The following is a 13,513-nucleotide window of genomic DNA, read 5'->3' as shown; positions in this document are numbered from 1 at the left end:
TCTTTAATTTCTGATTTTGTATTTGATCTATTTCATTCAAATAGTCATCTGCTGTCTTACCTCTCAGCCTGTCTCTTTGCTGCTGTAATGTGAATTTCATTCAAGTCTTAGCTGAGCTCAATGTTTTATTTGATGTAATGATGCAACACCTAGTTTCTTCTCCTTTCCTCTCTCTGCAGGCCTACGATGAGAGGAACTACCACATCTTCTATTGCATGCTGAAGGGAATGACTGCCGATGAGAAGCAGAAGCTGGGGCTGAGCAAGGCCACAGACTACACCTACCTGACCATAGTGAGAAAAGTTTCACTTTCACTCTCGAGTGTTGCGCTTTGGCTGCGTCCGTCGTGTCATTATCAAATCAGCCTGTTCGCTGTCGCAGCAGCTGAGACCTTGACGTTTGCAGATATTGAGCGGTCACTTGCCGGGACAACTGTCGGGACGTCCTGCCACACAGTCAGTGAACAATAACCCCTAAAACCTGACAAAACAGAGGCGATGCGATAAGAAGCTGCGAGACTTTCACCAGCTATAAACAATTTAGATTTTTAAAGAAAAGGTTTCAGGGATGTAAAACATCGGCTGTATGTCAGATTTGGTGTCAGCGTAGCCCCCGTTTGTACATTTATTTGTCTTGTCCTGTACAAAAAAAGCATGGACATTTTGGCTTCCCGAAGAGGAAATATAGTTGCAGTTTTTTATAGATGTATAGCTTTTGTTTTATTTTACCGCAGACAGAATATTTTTTCATCCAGACGGTTGGAAAAAAATACCCTCAGAACGGTGGTGAGTGTTGTTAAGCAACCGTCTGAGTTTTTCAAAAAGTGGCTTGAACAGTGAAAACTTAGAAAAATGCTAAAGGTTGGGAACAACCCCCACAAGTCAGAAAAACACAGAAAAGTGGAAATTCAGGTACTAGACAAATTGGAAATCACTTTAAAGCTGGAAGATCTGTTTGGAAAAAGACAGGAAAAGTCGGGAACTTACATCCTGCACACTGACAAACTTGATAACACATTTAGAGGGAAAGCTCCCCCTGAAAAACCCCCCAAAAAGAGCTCATGTGATAAGAAGCTGAGATACTTTGACCAGCTCTGATGCCAGTCTGATGACAGAAAAGGCCTCCGAAAAGTAAAACATCGGCTGTATGTCAGATTTGGTGTCAGCGTAGCCCCCGTTTGTACATTTATTTGTCTTGTCCTGTACAAAAAAAGCATGGACATTTTGGCTTCCCGAAGAGGAAATATAGTTGCAGTTTTTTATAGATGTATAGCTTTTGTTTTATTTTACCGCAGACAGAATATTTTTTCATCCAGACGGTTGGAAAAAAATACCCTCAGAACGGTGGTGAGTGTTGTTACAACCGCCTGAGTTTTTCAAAAAGTGGCTTGAACAGTGAAAACTTAGAAAAATGCTAAAGGTTGGGAACAACCCCCACAAGTCAGGAAAACACAGAAAAGTGGAAATTCAGGTACTAGACAAATTGGAAATCACTTTAAAGCTGGAAGATCTGTTTGGAAAAAGACAGGAAAAGTCGGGAACTTACATCCTGCACACTGACAAACTTGATAACACATTTAGAGGGAAAGCTCCCCCTGAAAAACCCCCCAAAAAGAGCTCATGTGATAAGAAGCTGAGATACTTTGACCAGCTCTGATGCCAGTCTGATGACAGAAAAGGCCTCCGAAAAGTAAAACATCGGCTGTATGTCAGATTTGGTGTCAGCGTAGCCCCTGTTTGTACATTTATTTGTCTTGTCCTGTACAAAAAAAGCATGGACATTTTGGCTTCCCGAAGAGGAAATATAGTTGCAGTTTTTTATAGATGTATAGCTTTTGTTTTATTTTACCGCAGACAGAATATTTTTTCATCCAGACGGTTGGAAAAAAATACCCTCAGAACGGTGGTGAGTGTTGTTAAGCAACCGTCTGAGTTTTTCAAAAAGTGGCTTGAACAGTGAAAACTTAGAAAAATGCTAAAGGTTGGGAACAACCCCCACAAGTCAGAAAAACACAGAAAAGTGGAAATTCAGGTACTAGACAAATTGGAAATCACTTTAAAGCTGGAAGATCTGTTTGGAAAAAGACAGGAAAAGTCGGGAACTTACATCCTGCACACTGACAAACTTGATAACACATTTAGAGGGAAAGCTCCCCCTGAAAAACCCCCCAAAAAGAGCTCATGTGATAAGAAGCTGAGATACTTTGACCAGCTCTGATGCCAGTCTGATGACAGAAAAGGCCTCCGAAAAGTAAAACATCGGCTGCTAACGTCAGCTGTTACGTACCAGTGAGGCTCCTTCTGCCATCTACCAGGAATCCAACACACAAACCGAAACGTAAAAGGACAGATTCATTACATTTCATATCTGATGACCGCAAGATGGTTTTTCCTTTCCCTGCAGGGTAAATGTACAGTGTGTGACGGCCGAGACGACATGAAAGAGTACTCCAACATCCGCTCAGCAATGAAGGTACTGCTTAAACCCGCAGGCTGATTGTTAGCCAGAGGTCTGTGTTACTTTACCACCTGCACTGGCTAGTTAGAATCTTGAACTGATTAAATATTACCCTTAACAAGTGTTTCCTCGAGTACTTTAAAGAAGCTGGAAGGTGGTGCTCTGTTCTGCAGGTACTGATGTTCACAGACAAAGAGAACTGGGAGATTTCTAAACTGCTGGCAGCTATTTTACACATGGGAAACCTCAGATACGAAGGTACAGTAAATAAATGTAAATATCCCGGTGGATGAATTCAGCCATTTTACAACACACTTCATTGCTCATAATGTTCGTTGTTCTTTATTCTTCCTCTGTTCTTGGTTTCCTGCAGCTTTGCTTGCCTCTAAGTCTGTCTTCTCACCCCCCCACACACACACACACACTTTTCCAGTTTCAGGTGGATTTTCTTGCTAAACCCTCTCTGAACATTGTTCTTACTGCCTCTCAGGCTTCATACCTTAGTCCTAGAGGTTGTTGGGGGACGTTTACACCTACAGACACTACACAGGGTCTTTGCAGTCAGAAAATTTCAAGGACTTATGATGTTTTTTGTGGTTACTTGTGTCTTTTTTCTGCATTGTGACCCCCCAACACTTCCGAAACCAAACCTATGCCTCTGCTTTACATGTCCTGTTGCCTAAGGTTTCTCCAGAGTTGTGTGTCTGACATTGAGAGAGACGCTTGACAACCTTTGCAGTTTTTTTTTAACTTTACCTCCTTTGCATATTCAGACATTTTTACATCCAGTACCTTTTAACATTTGTGTTTGTATGTTTCATTTTCATCCTTTCTGTTTACCTTTGACCCTGCAGCTCGAACCTACGACAACCTGGATGCCTGCGAGGTTGTCCGCAGCCCCCACCTCACCACTGCTGCTACACTGCTGGAGGTGACGCGCGCACACACACACACACACACACACCAGATGATAATTTGTTTCAGTAATGGCGGGTCCATCCACATGAGCTACAGCATGATGAGGGATGGATTACGGCTTGAACCCCCCCTGAGTGAGCCATCACTCTGCTGCTGGTCTGCAACTGCACCAGAACCTCAGTAGCCTTCGTTCACGCAGCAGATGATCCACAGTCCCGCTCCTCTTCACAAGACACAAAGCACTAAAGGCACAATACAGAATATTACAAGAAACCATGAAAGGAAACCTGTGGTGCAGCTTGTGCTTTTTTTAAGAAATCAGAGCCCGTTCAAAACGTGCTCGTTATCTCATCAATAGTTGTATCATCATGTAATTATTTTGTGTGATGTGTGTGTGTGTGTGTGTGCGCGCGCGCTCGTGTTCAGGTGGACTGCAAGGATCTGATGAACTGTCTGACCAGCCGAACTCTGATCACCAGGGGAGAGACCGTCTCCACCCCCCTCAGCATGGAACAAGCCCTGGACGTGCGGGACGCTTTCGTTAAGGTCTAACGCTTCATTAGTAAAACGGCCCCTTATTCATCTTTTTCTAATCAGCTCTTCAGGTAAAAGCCGGGGGCGTGTCAGAGGAACTCAACACATTATCATGTATGTCCTTGACTATGAGCGATGTGGACAATATAACGAGACCCACTACAGGAGGTTAAAGGCGACTTCCTGTAAACAAAAAAACGTTATGTTTGCATTCACTGGTACTCGGTGTGTGTCCTTGAACACTAGCAAAAGAGTTGATCCAATTCCCTCTTCATAAACATTTACAAAGCCAATACATGACGTATTTTAAATCTTGCTTTGTTTACATTCGAGTTTTCTGGCTGCAGTTTCCTCTTTCCTGCCTTTGCTGCGTTTCTCTGCACATTGTCGCCTCCTGAAGATCAGTGGATTAGGATGAAACCGGTGGTGGTAAACAAAACTGCCTCGAGGCTGCTAGAGGTCAGAAACTCCGCGGGGAAATGTTTGTTGAAGTGTTGAATGGTGACTTGGTGCGTGTGTATGTGTGCGTGCAGGGTATTTACGGCCGTTTGTTTGTATGGATCGTGGAGAAGATCAACGCGGCCATTTACAAGCCTCCGTCCTCACAGCCCAAAGCTATCAGACGCTCCATCGGACTGCTGGACATCTTCGGCTTTGAGAACTTCACTGTCAACAGGTGCGGCACACACACGCACGCACACACACGCTTACCTGATTACACTTCCTGACCTTATGCGGCCCGCCCCCCGTTTCCGCCCCGTTTCCTGTTTTTTCTCTCGTAGCTTCCGGTTTGTGTTGCTGGCCACGGACGCCTCGGTCCCGCCAGGTCCACACAGCCGGCTAGTGATTCTGAAGGGAACTGTGTTTGTTTAGAGCAGCAGCCTCACGTTGGTTGATTCCGAACGACTTTGACGTCCTCGTCGCCGGAGCTGACAGCTGATAACTGGCCAAATGTGGCAGCAGTTGTTCAGCCAGCTCACATTAGAGTCAGGAAACATGTGATGGACTGAAAGGTGCGAGGGCGGAGGCAACACCACTGTCATGAAAAGGGACATTATTACGTTTCTTCCATCTCTTAACAAGCTTTTCCTATGATCACATTGATTTCCACTGTTCTCGGCTCCCGTAGCTCTGAGGAACCGTTTGTCAACCCGGAATGAAGCTGTTGCTTCTCTTTCTTTTGCCTCTTACAATTTCAGTGTATGTCAACTTCAACTAACACGTCTTTTTCTCACCTTCTTGTCACTTTTGCCTGAAGAGTGTCAGCTGAGGGTGACAGTCTCTTCTCATCATCGCAGTTTTCCTGTCACTTCTCGCCCTCCTTCCCGCAGCTTTGAGCAGCTGTGCATCAACTTCGCCAATGAGAACCTGCAGCAGTTCTTCGTCCGTCACGTCTTCAAGCTGGAGCAGGAGGAGTACAACCTGGAGCACATCAACTGGCAGCACATCGAGTTCACTGACAACCAGGACGCTCTGGACATGATCGCCATCAAACCCATGAACATCATCTCGCTCATCGACGAGGAGAGCAAGTTCCCCAAGGTACGTTTGACTCAAGGTGGGAAACAGATCACACGTCGCACAATCAGTTGCTGCGGGTTAACCGTTGGAAAACGGGTCTTCTGTCTGTCTGTCCTCATGTCTCCTGCAGGGCACAGACACCACCATGCTGAACAAGCTGAACTTTCAGCACAAACTCAACACGAACTACATCCCTCCAAAGAACAACTATGAGACTCAGTTTGGCATCCAGCACTTCGCCGGAGTGGTCTACTACGAAACAAGAGGTCAGCGTCACCTCACACACGCCGGATCGCCTGTCAAGACGCAGGGATATTACCGCATGGTCATGGGGGTGAAAGATTGTAGAGTTTCGTTTAACTATTGCTAACTCACATTTCTCCAAACTGAGTTCACTTTCTCAAACGTCGTCACACAGTCGGCGCGACAACACTCGCTCTGGACACTTTTCGTTGCTTTGACGCAAAATCCATTCAACGAGCACGTCGTTCTGTCCTGGTACCAGAGTTGATCCCGGGATGCGGACCGAGCTGCATGTGGGTGACGAGACTCTGTGAGGAGTTTTTACAAAGTGAACTCAGTGTAGAAAAATGGGAGTCAGCAACTGTAAAGAACTGAAACGCAGCCCGTTTGTCGTGTTTCCTTTTTGTTGTTACTGAACATTTGACCGCTTTTGTTTCACGAGCAGAGCGAGAGTTCAGAGGGGAAGATGACAATGTAACACAGTGTGTGTGTGTGTGTGTGTGTGTGTGTGTGTGTGTGTGTGTGTGTGTGTCTTGCAGGCTTCCTGGAGAAGAACAGAGACACTTTATACGGCGACATCATCCAGCTGGTTCACTCCTCCAAAAACAAGTTCATCAAACAAATCTTTCAAGCTGATGTCGCTATGGTAACGGACAGTGAATTTCTCAGTTCTCAGCCACAGTTCGAGGTTTTAGGTGCATTTTGGCTGATGTGATCAATTCTGTGACGCTGACAAAAAGCAAAAACGCAAAACTCAGATTTTCTTTTTGCGTTCCAATATGGAGAGACGACTGAAACACAACCACGGCAGCCTTATCGACAGGGGTCAATGCATCAGTTACGTTCAGTAAATGAAAACAAAGACAGTTCACAGAGTTTATGTGAGAATAAACTGAGAACAGGTGACACAAACGAAGGCAGTTGTGGGTCAAGGAGGCATCACAGGACGCTCCACCTTCTGCATGCATGTCTTTACCTCACACCTTTCTCTGTAATGTCCAGCTCAGAGCTCACATCACGGCCTTCTTTGTCTTTCCCCTATTTGTATGAGTGGGGTGTGTGTGTGTGTGTGTGTGTGTGTGTAAAAAAATACACCCCATGTTTTATTTATTTATTTTGGAAGTATTGCGTTGGAGCGTTATCCTGTCCACTGCCTTGCATGTGAACAGGAAAGGACCAAACATTATCTTAGGTAGTATTTACTGCAGGGCTGTTTATTAGAATGCGTTATGTGGTTCAGGGAACAGTGCGGATACTGTTAAAACTAACATAATACAAGTAACCGTATTAATACTTCTCAATAATTATAATAATAACAACAATGAGGGTAAATATCTGCCTCATTTCCGCTGAAGAAAGTGAAGTCGGGGTCTCTAACAATTATATGATCTTTTCTTATCGCTTCAATTTCATTGATTAGATTTATTTTGAAAGTTTTTACCGAAGGTGTTACTGTCTCACTGTGTCTGCCTTGACAGGTCACTCTGCTGCAGTTGCTCTTAGTGACCGCTGGAGGGCAGTAAACGTGCTTTGCTGCGTTTGAATGCCCCCGTCTGGGTACTGCAGGCTGACGCGTCGCAAAGCGAAAGTCGTTTTATTAACCGCAAAAGAAGACACGGCCCGATCCTTCTCTCGTTTCATTCTAGCGAGCGTTAAAAGTCATACAGAGCGGTGTGTCTTCACTCACTGCAGCCATCTTTGGCCAAGCGGAAATGCCACGGTCGCCCCCACAGCTCCACTCTGTTAATCACGTAAGCTAATGGCAGCTCGTGCGATATAAAGTTTGCACTTTTTCGATCTGCAATTTCCATATAAGACGATCGATTATTTCGAACCTCAAACACGAGAATTTCTGTTAATTGATTACTAATCGTTTTAGTTAGGTTACGGATTTATTTTTGAGAGCGTTGACCGGAAGCGTTATTATTTCTTATCACGTCTAACTTGACGTATCGCCGTGTTGTAATTCCCCAATATGACCACTGGGGGGCAGTAAACACTCACGATTGTACGTCTCAATCCAGATCATTAATATAAATTTTAATACTGTTGTCATTTCTAATAATTACACCAACAGTGACTTGTACACATTGATTATTGATAGTGATTATCAATAAAACTGCTTGTTAGCCGTGAATTTTTCGAAGTGTTGCAGTACCTGACTGTGACCACTGGAGGGCAGTAAACATGTTTCTAAATACACTGTGAGCGCTACCAGTGTAAAGGCAGACACAATACCCGCACACACGTTTCCGGTGAAAACTTTCAAAAATAAAACCACCGACAAAAGTCAGCGGGGCAATCTATGCGAGCGCATCACACGGCGCAGCGGGCAGTTTTTCCGGATTGCGTGATTCAATTTCCTTCACCTACGTTTTCTTTAATTGGGCGGTTAAAATTTGATTCGGGCGAGTTGTTAGAATTTTTGCTCCACTCAGGCGGTTTGTGCTCTCGGAAAGTTGGGAGGACAGTCCAGTTAAATCCGAACACACAGACGTGAGACAAACATTTTTACATTCAGTGTGACTCACACTTTCCGACGATGTCGCCATGTCCGATGTCCGTCGGACATAAACCCGCTCAGAAATCATTGAAAAAGACGGCCCCATTATTACACCAGAACCGGCTTGAGAATCGACGCGTTTTTAAGTTTTCTTCGGTATCAACGTCAGTCAGTGCTGGTTGTCTGTATATTTAATGGTACGTGGAAAACATGAACTGTTGATATTGAATTCGGCGAACTTAGTTTTCCAAAATGTAGACAAATAAAGGTTAAAAAAAAAAAAGCGGGCCTGAAATTGTAGTCCACAGCTTAACTCGCTGAATACATGGCCGCTTCACATCGATTCATACAAGTGAAGACTTTCAACAAACAAACAAATAAAAAAACCCAGCTTGTATGTATGAACATTGAAGCTCATTTTACATATACATTTGTACATAAGCTGCGATCGGGCTGCTACAGAGCTAGTGAGTTGGAAAGTGCTCATGGCCGAAGTTGGGCTGATTCGGTCGCCGGTGATAACCTCCAGTCCTTTCAGGTTAGTGTGGCTCCAAAACACAAGTTAACTAACTAGTCCCCAAACCAAATGTCTTGTTTTCTATCTCTGCACATTTTGGATTCACACGCACAGGGTCCAATTAAGGCAGTTTTGCCGGGTCTTGGCTAACTCTTCCACCTGTTCTGTTTTTTGTGCTAAGCTAGGCTAACTCCCGGTAAGAAGAAAAAAAAAAAGTTTCCTAAGTGTTCACAGTTTTTGGTCTGAAACCTTTAAACCTTTATCAAGTGAACTAACTCCTAAAATCTCTTTATTGGCTCTGCTGGCTGGAACTGGAACCGTTGGTGGAGAGTAATGAAACACATTAACTCAAGTGTATTTAAACTGTGTTCAGACACAGCTTTGAGTTTCTTCTACTTGAGTCTTTACATTTAATGTCACTTTCTGCTTCTGCTTCACAGAATTTCAGGGGGAAATATTCTACTTTTTACTCCATGTATTTGACACCTAGAGTCACTAGCTTCTTCCCAGGTTGAGGTTTTACATAACAGACGCCTCCTTTGGTCAGTTATGCTAAATTGGCAGTATTTAAAATAGGGTTGCTACTGACATTTATTTTCATTATCTATTCATCTGCCCGTTATTTTCTGGATTAATCAATCGTTTTGTCTATAAAATGTCCATAACAATTTCCCACAGCCCACGAGATGTATCCACTTTATTTGTTTTGTTCGACCAGTTCTCCAAAGCCCAAAGATATTCAGTTTACTATCTTATATGAGCATCATATCCTCATAATTGAGAAGCTGGAACCAGCGAATGTTTGTCAGTTATGCTTTAAAATAGTTGTTGGTGAGTTTATTTTCTTTTGATTGACATTTAACTCTGAACCCGAGATGTCAGCCAGACAAAGACTTTTATATTTAGAAGCGGTGAAAGAGGAAAAAGGTTAGTGTCAGAGCTCAGGAAGAGAAAAGAGTCCTCATTGTTTCTGACCCTGACACTTTCTACGCTGTTTCACTCTGTTTGTGTGCATGTGACTCTCTCTCTCTCTCTGTGTGTGTGTGTGTGTGTGTGTGTGTGTGTGTGTGTGTGTGTGTGTGTTTAGGGAGCTGAGACCAGGAAGCGCTCGCCCACTCTGAGCAGTCAGTTCAAGAGATCTCTGGAGCTGCTGATGAGGACTCTGAGCGTCTGTCAGCCTTTCTTCGTTCGCTGCATCAAACCCAACGAGTACAAGAAACCCATGGTGAGTATCTGCACTCTGAATAGAATTACTTCGCTTGTTAGGGGTTTAGGGTCAAACCACTTGGTTAGCAGTAGTAGAAGACCTAGTCAGATCCTTTAAGTACCAGTGCAACTATACAAAAATACTCCACCATAAGTAAAAGTCCTGCATTTAAACTCCTACCTAAGTAAAAGTGCGTCGTTTTATTCTGCAGTAAAATTTCCGCTGTGACTGATAAAACATTATATAGGACATTATTATTAATACTGGGACATCAATCAATAAGCAGCATTTAACTGTTGGAGCTGCTCCAGGCGGAGCTGGTTTTAACGACTTCATGTGATGTTGTGGTGTAGAAGTATAAAGTCGCAAAAAAATGGAAATACTCAAGTAAACTACAAGGACCCCTCAAACGTACTTAGAGCACCGACAGGACTCTGAATGTGCTTTGTGGCTTTCCACCACTGTTGGTCATTAATACACTGACTCTACAGCCACCGGCAAGTGAAACGTTTCTCGGCCACTTCAGTTACTAACTGTGTTCTGGGCTCTGCAAAGTAGCGTAAACGCACCTAAAACAAGAGTCGAACTCTGAAGTAGCTTCAACATGTCAAGTCGTGACACCACGACAGTCAGGGATGTGTACAGGTTTTACAAGGCTGAAAAAATGTTTGCAGTTTCTATTCAACCGGCTCCGCTCTTTCTCATTAGGCGTTAAAATTGTATTGTCTACACCTTCTGCGAAAAGGGAAATGAATAAGACGAGACGAGCACGAGTCAAACATGTCATTTTTTAAGTGATCCATAACTTTGGAGGTCATCGTTGACGAAAACTCAATCAGATCATTCATATATGAGGATGCAGAATAAAACTAATCCATACAAAGTTTAACATACGATTAATTTGACGTCAATCTCTTCTTAAAAAGATGCGTTAGAGTAGATGCTGACTGGTTTCTACACATTTTTCAGCACAAACCCTTTGAGTTTTCTTTGATTAATCAGAAAGTGTTAAATGAAGACAAATGTACGACAAACAATGTTTTGTTCACCACTAACTTTTGCGGAAACAATCCAATCCAAAGTGCAAATTCAGTATGAACAGGGGTAAAAACACCCCTTGGAATCGGTCATGTTGTTTGACTTCATCAGAGCAAGTGAAGATGTTCCAGGAGATGGAGGGACAGTCAGTACTGAGATGCATGAGAAATAAAACATAAGAGAAAATGAGAAATAAAGAAAGCGTCACCCAGGGCTTTTAATTTAAACCCCTCGGACAAGGAGGGAACGTTTTAAAGGCCAGATCTTCAGTGATGACCTTTAACCTCAGCACCCTCACCGGGTAGCTCTTCAAAAGTGTTGCAACATTTGACTCAAATCCAACTGGGGGTAACTCCTGGTTTTAGAGGATGTAATCTGAAGGTCAGCAAGCGGCAACCTGAAACTCACGCTTCCCGTCCCAGCCCTCATGTTTGTGTGTGCAGTTATTTGACAGGGAGCTGTGTGTGCGTCAGCTGAGGTACTCGGGTATGATGGAGACCATTCGTATCCGCCGCGCAGGATATCCCATCCGCTACACCTTCGTGGAGTTTGTCGACCGCTACCGGGTGCTCATGCCTGGAGTCAAACCGGCGTACAAACAGGTAGAGTATAACTACAGGCGTGTGTGTGTGTGTGTGTGTGTGTGTGTGTGTGTGTGTGTGTGTGTGTTTAGGTGTGTACAGTTGTTTAATTACCGTATTAGCCTGAATAAAAGACAGTATTTTTTTTTTGGAAAATCGCTTTTTGAAAAAGTGGGGGTCGTCTTACATTTGAGACAATGGCGTGTTCACAACATTAAATACTGTTTGTGAACGAAGAGGGTACCAGTGTAACATGGTCTTCTTCAGAGCGTTTCCAGGCCGTCTGTACCGAGACTTCCAGAGTCAAGCAGCCCCAAAAGTGTTCCGTTCTGTCCAGCTTAACCTTCAGGAGCTTCTGAAGGCTCATGTAACATTTTCTGCTGCTGCAGAGGAAATAAATTCATGACGACTGACCAAAGCAGAACCGGACTGTGGACTGAATCGTCTGTCAAGCAGCCAAGATTGACCACCGTCGCAGCCGCTGAGGAGCTGAAACCGACGGTCTGAAGCGCGCTGACTGCGGGAGAAAATAATCCTGTTATCAGTAGCCTGCCAGGAGAGAGCGTGAGTGCGTGACTGAGACATGAAACTCACAAACGTGGGGTTTACGTTGTGCTCTAACGGAAGCATGTCATGTTTTCATTTCTACCAGAGACAAGGCTGCGAGGATGAGGACTGTCTTCTCCTTGGATTAATAGGAGAAGGACAGGACGAGTGTGAAAGTGTGTTGTATCTTCAAAAAGTCTTTTTCCAGTATGTGCTTTTCCAGTGTGTGTGTTCTTGTCATAATACAGTGTTTTCTGAAGCCTGGAATCAATCAAATGACTCCACGTCCAACAGCGTCTTTTTCTCTTGGACCCCTAAGTGTTAGTGTCCTCCCTCCCTCCGCTGGTTTGGACGCCCTGTGGGTCTGTGTGTATGTGCGTGTGTCTGTGCGCATCACTTTGAAAACAGCTTAGTGTTGGCGTTTTCATTTGTAAAATGAGTTGGGATTAAGTGAAATATTGGGAAATTGTACTCTGTAAATTGTGTAAGTCGCATGATGGTTTGGCCTTTGCAACTGGGACTGAAATAATATTCATGGTTGTTTTTCTTAAATTGAGCTCATAGTTATTTATCACAGTTACACATCAGGTTTTTGGGAAAAGCAAAAAACAAAACCCAAAGTATTAAATTTATTAAGAAATTAAATAGAGAAAAGCAAATTCTTCCCCTCAGGACTAACTGTAATAAGTTTCAGTGATCCTCTGGTTTTCCATCCAGCCGCATCATCCTCCGTCCATCATGTTCAGTGCTCATATTTTTGATGAACATTATAAGTATTAAACCTGCTAAACATCGGGGTGTTGAAGGATTAGAATTATACTATTCTGTAATTTTCTTATTGTAAACAAATCCGACGAAAAGACCAGAACCAACAACACATTAGTGCATCTCTCAGTACTTTCTGACTTGTTCGATACATGCACGATGTTTATTAGTAAGATATATTCAGTGTTGCTTTTAGTCTTTTCATGGGATTTGCTGATGATAAGAAAACTACAGAATATCACCAAACTTGTTCTTTAGCTTTGTCATTGTGACTGTGTTAGCATTTAGCTCAAAGCATCGCTGTGCCTAAGCGCAGCCTCACAGAGCTGCTAGCATGGCTGGAGGCGTGTTTGAATGAAAGTGAAGCCGCCGCCGTGCTCTCCCTCTCTCTCTCTCTCTCTCTCTCTCTCATATCCTGTTATTGTGTCTCTCTCTCTCTCTCTCTCTCTCTCTCTCATCCTGTTGTTTTGTCTGTCTCTCTTCAGGAGGACCTGAGAGGAACCTGTCAGAGGATCGCTGAGGCGGTGCTCGGCAGAGATGACGACTGGCAGATGGGAAAGACCAAGATCTTCCTCAAGGTGCTCCTGCATTAAACGGCAATTCTACTCAACTGGGGAAAATGTTTACAGTGTAGCTTTTTAAGAAATTTCTCTACGTGTTTTTAATTCTTTACCCAGTCCCGA

The 13,513-nt window shown here is 43.7% G+C and overlaps 1 protein-coding gene across 1 annotated transcript in view; it reads left to right on the top strand.

The window, feature by feature from the left end:
* Positions 1-13,513, top strand: part of LOC120791763 (unconventional myosin-VIIa) — a 67,801-nt gene that overhangs the window by 26,353 nt on the left and 27,935 nt on the right. The window contains exons 8-19 of the mRNA XM_040130426.1: positions 180-293; positions 2,404-2,472; positions 2,631-2,715; positions 3,312-3,388; positions 3,802-3,921; positions 4,443-4,585; positions 5,241-5,451; positions 5,561-5,696; positions 6,213-6,319; positions 9,781-9,918; positions 11,382-11,540; positions 13,316-13,408. Coding sequence (XP_039986360.1) covers positions 180-293; positions 2,404-2,472; positions 2,631-2,715; positions 3,312-3,388; positions 3,802-3,921; positions 4,443-4,585; positions 5,241-5,451; positions 5,561-5,696; positions 6,213-6,319; positions 9,781-9,918; positions 11,382-11,540; positions 13,316-13,408 — 1,452 coding nt within the window. The remainder of the gene's footprint in view (positions 1-179; positions 294-2,403; positions 2,473-2,630; positions 2,716-3,311; positions 3,389-3,801; positions 3,922-4,442; positions 4,586-5,240; positions 5,452-5,560; positions 5,697-6,212; positions 6,320-9,780; positions 9,919-11,381; positions 11,541-13,315; positions 13,409-13,513) is intronic.

Source organism: Xiphias gladius, chromosome 7 (assembly GCF_016859285.1).
Source record: "Xiphias gladius isolate SHS-SW01 ecotype Sanya breed wild chromosome 7, ASM1685928v1, whole genome shotgun sequence".
NCBI classification, from domain to species: Eukaryota; Metazoa; Chordata; class Actinopteri; order Istiophoriformes; family Xiphiidae; genus Xiphias; species Xiphias gladius.
This window is presented reverse-complemented; position numbering and strand designations above follow the sequence as displayed.